The sequence below is a fragment of the Anopheles maculipalpis genome, chromosome 2RL (assembly GCF_943734695.1).
Source record: "Anopheles maculipalpis chromosome 2RL, idAnoMacuDA_375_x, whole genome shotgun sequence".
NCBI lineage: Eukaryota > Metazoa > Arthropoda > Insecta > Diptera > Culicidae > Anopheles > Anopheles maculipalpis.
The window spans coordinates 70625739-70631738 of record NC_064871.1 but is presented as its reverse complement, the minus strand read 5'-3'; the positions used below and the strand labels follow the sequence as shown (position 1 = coordinate 70631738).

At 42.1% G+C, this 6000-nt stretch overlaps 1 protein-coding gene across 1 annotated transcript in view; it reads left to right on the top strand.

The window, feature by feature from the left end:
* The first annotated feature begins 5010 nt into the window (after window positions 1-5010).
* LOC126556063 (serum response factor homolog) overlaps window positions 5011-6000 on the top strand; it is a 132224-nt gene continuing 131234 nt past the window's right edge. The window contains exon 1 of the mRNA XM_050211260.1: window positions 5011-5587. Coding sequence (XP_050067217.1) covers window positions 5075-5587 — 513 coding nt within the window. The 5' untranslated portion in view covers window positions 5011-5074. The remainder of the gene's footprint in view (window positions 5588-6000) is intronic.

Genomic DNA, 6000 nt, shown 5'->3' with positions numbered 1-6000 from the left:
GGGAATAAGAATTTAGAATTAATTTTATTTTGCTCAGTAGACGACTCTTTGTAGCATAAACTCTTTTTGTGCCTGAAAGTGCTGATGGTGTAGCAAGCCTTCCAAAATGCTCTACAGATCAGCCTATCACATCAGCCACACTTGGCTATGAAGAACAACTCTTTCTTGTTGTGAGAAGAAGAGTTGCAGCAGCACGAATAAAACCATGTTTTTTAAATCCAAAATTATCGTCTTTTTTAACTTATTTTGTATGGAATGCCATTTTGTCGAAATAAACGGGGTTTATAAAAAGCTTATTCTACAGTGTGAAGAAAAAATGGTGCGACATCTTTTGGAGCTAGATAAGGGATTCTGTAGAAATTTTTCAAGTACAAAATTTGATTTTTAATTATTATTCTATAAATACAAAAAAATTATTGAAATCGCTTGGCTGAGCAATTTCTTAAGACGATATCCTGACCTGTTTTAGTGGTTCAGGTCCTAATTTAATGAATAACTATCCTAGTTTTATTTATTTCCAGTATTATGGTCCTAATTGAATGGAAAAAATCGTTTTGTAATTAATGCATAAAATTAAAATATATTAGTATTATTTCCTCTAGAAGTCTATCTTACACATGTCAAGGGTCTATTAAAGTATTTGATTGATGTAGAAAACATAATTTTCAAAAAAAAATTTAATCGATAGAATTTTAATTAATAGATCAATTGCGAATGCTTTATTATAATGCTATTTTTATATCAGTTGATATAATAAATTTGGTGTAAGGTGGCCCACTTTGCTTTTGTTTCCCAAAACATTTAGGTGATTAATAGTGACATATCTAGAACATGTATCATCTCGTTTGAATGTTTTTACTAAACAAACAGTTTCACAAATAGTTTTTTTTATAACTTTTTTTTTCTCACATTCATTTCTATTCGTTATCCAGTTTTATTGTTTCATGCACAATGTTTGCACGAACATTAAAATCGCTTTTGCTGATTATACTTTCCAACTATTCAAGCCCATCCACTTCCTGTTAGCTCTAAGTTTGTTGCGGTTGTTTTGTGTTTTTTTTTGCACTGTGTCCGTCTTTTATGTACCCAGCAACGTCCAAAGACAAGCGTACTAAAACCACCAAACTCTAGTGCCGGTACCATCGTAAAACTACCACAAGTCCCTAGAGTCAGTACATCGACTAAGTTTAAGCAAATATTGTCGCTTCCGGGTTGAAAACATCATGCGGAAGACACAAGAAGAAAAAACAAATGAAGAAAAGCCCTCCCAACGGAACCGCGTGACCTGCAGCGAAACAATGAAATTGTTTAATCACCCAACGGGAATCGATCATATGATAATCGCCGCTGGTTGTGTTTGGACCCTTGTTTCGCCAATTGTTCTCAGCTTTTGCTCGTCGTCGGCTTGTCAATCACTCATAGCCGCCCGCGTAATGTGTGGCTGTAACGGACGGACGCGCAAAGCCTATATAACCACAAAACTTGTTATATGCAAATTCAACTGCACCTCCGGGTGGGTGGAAAGGCTGCACCTCAGCGCTACGGTGTCTGCTGGGCACTGTTGAATACTGTCCGGCAACCAGCTTGACTAACTGCGAACGGAAATGTGTTCTGCGTGATCGACCGGGGTATTGGTTGAGGATTTCCATTGCCGGAATTGAATGTTCGTCGTGTGATTGGTATTGTATTCTGTCACTTACCGGAAAGACTATCGCCGTTGATCACCCGCAACGGGGTTGAAAGTCATCGTTGGATGATGGTGAAAAGGAACAGCCCTTACAAACCAATTCCGGTAGGAAACTAACTGTTTTCCACGTTCTAGAAGGAAGTTCGATAATACATTCGCAGCACGGTTTCAATTTATGCCAGATATGAAAACGTAACGGAAAACAATACGTGTTCAATTCATTCTATGGGAAAAATATTTTGATGTAATAATTGCTATCATTAGCTAAGTGTGATCATTACTGTTATTGGGGTGATAACATCCCCAATGATATTTACTATCATTGGGGATGGTAAGGCGACAACGGTGGCAGTCTTCACATGGTATGACTGGGGCTCAAATCCCATCCGGACCGTTCTCCCGCAGTGAGGACTAGACGTCTAGTAAGCCATTCGATGGCCGGCGTGACCTAGAAGATCATCAGGGCAAGAAGAAGGCGAAGAAGAAGAAGAAGCTAAGTAGTTTTCATGTAACCAAAAGAAAAAAAAAATAATCGAAGTATACATTATCATTTTAATCTGTCATTTCACATATAAAACGAATCAATTTCCTGTAATTATCTCAACTGAAAAAGTAGAATCAATTTGTCGATTGAATCGATTTTGGTATTATTATAATGGTAAGTAGTGTAATAGTCTAATATTCATATCTTTTGTTAAAACAATTATATTCGTATTGTTATTCTATTGACGAAGGTTTAATAGCGCATTTGAATTATTTTTTTCGATTACATTTTCATAATTTAAGTTGAAAAGTCGATACAATTTACAGTGAGGTCGAATAGTTGCTTCAGCCGTATATTTATCGATTTAAAATTTGTTATTATAATATATAACTTAAGTTTAGATTAAATAGCATAAATTTACATTAGCATCTAAAGTAAACACAATGAAAATAGCCTTCGTGTGCGACAGAGACGATTATAGGATACGGGGCGTATCCAAAGCTACACTGTGCTTTTAATGTGCCACATTGGCAGAGGGTGGTAATGCTCGGATGCTGCTGAGGGGTGTGTGCTTTACAAACTGGGGAAAACTTTCAACGCTCAACCGCGGTGTTCGCTTTACCGAAGAGGGGAACTCCAAAAGCTATCCTATGGTAGTATAGGTGTGTGAACAGTACAGTGCTAATAGACGTAAGGCAAACGAGAAGCGCAAAGAGGGAGCAAGATAATCGCGATTAGTGCGTACAACACAAGCACATCTCGCGAACCGAAGATCGCGCACGATTTGTCGTCGATCACACAAACACAGCGGCGCGGATACGAACCACCCCAAGCGAGCATGCAAGCATGTTCCACCCGCGTTAATGCTCCCCACACAAAGTACACATACGCACCGAAGTGTGGCCCCACACGCACACACGCGGCCAAACGCCACGAGCACGAGCGGCGATCGCGCCTTCGGCTTGATATTATTTTATTTTCGTAATTTTATTATATCGACAGCGGTCAGCTCGAATCATATGTCGAATGTTGGCAGGTCCACGTGGTGCGCTTCCCGGTCTCGCTCGACAGTGTACGTTTGTCGTTTTGGGCGATTGTTTGTGATCGTTTTTGGTTTTGGCGCCCCCCGAAACTAGTTTCGTCGTTTCTGGATCTGTGCCCCCTGTGTGAGCTGTTTTGGCGTTTTTCGTCTGCCGGCCCGTCGTATATAGCGTGTGTTGGTGTCTTGCACTTGTTGCCTTTTTTTTCTGCGAGTGATATCCGAGTTGCCCCCCCCGGTCTAGGATTCCCGGCCGCAAGCGCACTAACGTGACTGATGAGATCGCATCTGCAGTGTAACTTTAGTTTCGTGCCTCGTGTGACGCTACGGACGGTGACAGTATTTGGTCTTGAGCAAAACTGTACGACCACCTGTCGCTTCTTTTGTTCGTTGAGAGTGCAATATATGCTCAAAATATTCAATCAAACATACATGTGAAAGGATATACCAAAAAGTGACCATCCTGAAGAGTTTCTACCTTAAAGAATGGAATGTGTTTCGGTTCAAAAAGAAAAATAATCCAAACAACATAAAAGCCGCGTAGTGTAACATTTTTAAAAGCGAAACCATAAACCTAAATTGATATTTTATGCAGAAGTGCGTAGTAACAATTGTTAAATGAGATGTAAAGTGCTACTATCAGTTTTATAAAATTGAAGCATTGATCTGAAAGATTGATGAAATGCAAATCTGAGCATAAATTGTCGCCTGTTGGAAAATACAAAAAAGTGAAATAATTACCAGAAAAGCGAAAATTATCGTTTGAAACAAAAAAACTGCCTGTACGAATATCGATGCTGAAGATGCTGCTTTGCTGACACCTCATCTCGTTCCTGATGCTGTACGCCGTGGGATTTGAACCTGGTTGCTGCGATTGCTGAAGCCGTTCCTGCGCTGTTTGCTGAAGTTCCCGGTTGCTGCGGAAGCTGTAGGTTGACATCGGATGCTGAGAAAGCTGGTTTGCTGATTTTCAAAAATTTCACCGCGGAAAACATCGTGTACCGTCGTCATCGAGGGAAAATCTACGTGTTCATCGTCCATTTTTACAACAACTCTAAAACAGCACACGAAAAGCCCCGTCTTGTACCGCATACAATTACGCAAATACGAACCACCTCAACTGAACCACCCTGTGCCCCACGCGCAATTCACAACACAGCTGTCAAACGCAGCGTGCGTTGACGTTTTAGAACAAGGGTTTGTTTTGAAGTTTGATTGTTTTGATTCGGAACGCCGTGTTGTTATGCGGCTCGCGAAACCGGATCAATCCGTGATTCCGGTCAATTTCGTGTGAAATCCGCGTATCTCGCCGTTATCGGGCCGGGAAGTATCGTAGTATAGCGGGGTGAAAAGAGCAGGCCATGCGATAAAACCCTTTTAGCGCTGCGCAAGACAGCGAGATAGGAAGAAAAAAAAAACGGTCTATCAAAACGCTCGTTATCGGCCACGTCTCGTTGCGATTTCGGTGTGATAATTCCTAGCCCCAAGTGGTGCGGTGCAGTGAATCGTGTGTTCGCGAGATTTTAGTGTCCCCCGGTGTGCGTACTCCTGTAGCTTGAAACGTGTCACTCCGCTTAACACGTCAGTAGCATACGCACAAGGATTTATCTCCTTCCTTCCGCAGTAGCGCCCGTTCCGTTTCGCGTGTGTTTGTGTGTTTTACGTGCCAGGCTCTCTGTGACCGCGTGCCGCGATTGCAGTGCTGTGAATCGCCTCGTTTGTCGTTAGATTTTTTGACCACGCGACTCAACTCCCCTTCGTCCCGTTACGCACTGCGATACAATCGTGCGAACCCGGCAGCCCGTGCCGACCATTGTTTTTTGTGACCACCGGTACCTTAAAAGCCGCAAAAATTTGGGAAATAATGGATCCGTCCGGTGGGCGCGATTCGCGCTACAATCTGAACTACAGTATGAGCATGATGAGCGAATCGCCAGAGATCTACGGCAACCCGAACGTGTCTCTGGCGCGCCCACCGAGTGGTGGTTTGGTCGGGCAAGTGATGTCCCGCGGCGGGACCGGCGGAACGGGCCTGATGAATGCCAACGGTCCACAGTGCGGTAGTGGTGGTGGCGGTGGCGGTGGTGGTGGTGGCGGTGGCGGTGGTGGTTTGTCCCGCGGAATTAAGCGCACCAACTCGGACTGCTACGACGATCGGCAACAGATGGTCGGTTCGCAGAACATGACCGGTCTCGATGGATGCACCGTCGGGTCCGAGGTGGTGGACGAAAGCTACACCTCACTGCAGCCGAAAAAATCCCCACCAAGCAATGGCAAAAAGACGAAGGGTCGTGTTAAGATTAAGATGGAATATATTGACAACAAATTACGACGGTACACGACGTTTTCTAAGCGCAAAACCGGCATCATGAAGAAGGTAAGAGTGCATGTTATTGTTTTTTTATTGCAAAATATTGTAGCGAGTGCACAGTAGTCGCTTTCCAGCGCGATGGAGAAAATTGGCTTGACAGTTTATGAAACAGATTTCAGTACAACTTTGCTAAACTGAAGAATACGGCATCTGTTGTAACTGGTAAAAATTTGAAAATATTTCCTTTTCTCTGTACCAGTTTAAAACGGAATTATAAAATTCAAATTGTCCAAAATGGTTTTTCAAATTAAATCAAAATTGACTGGTAATTTTAAAATTTTTGTATTAATAGCTGTTAGTATAGAATAGACCTAAACTTTGTGCATAATGTACTAAAATGGTTGAAATATAAAATTGAGAGGTCACTCCTCATTACTGGCCTCAAAATATTGTTTTTATTTCTGTAAGGATGGCCTGGC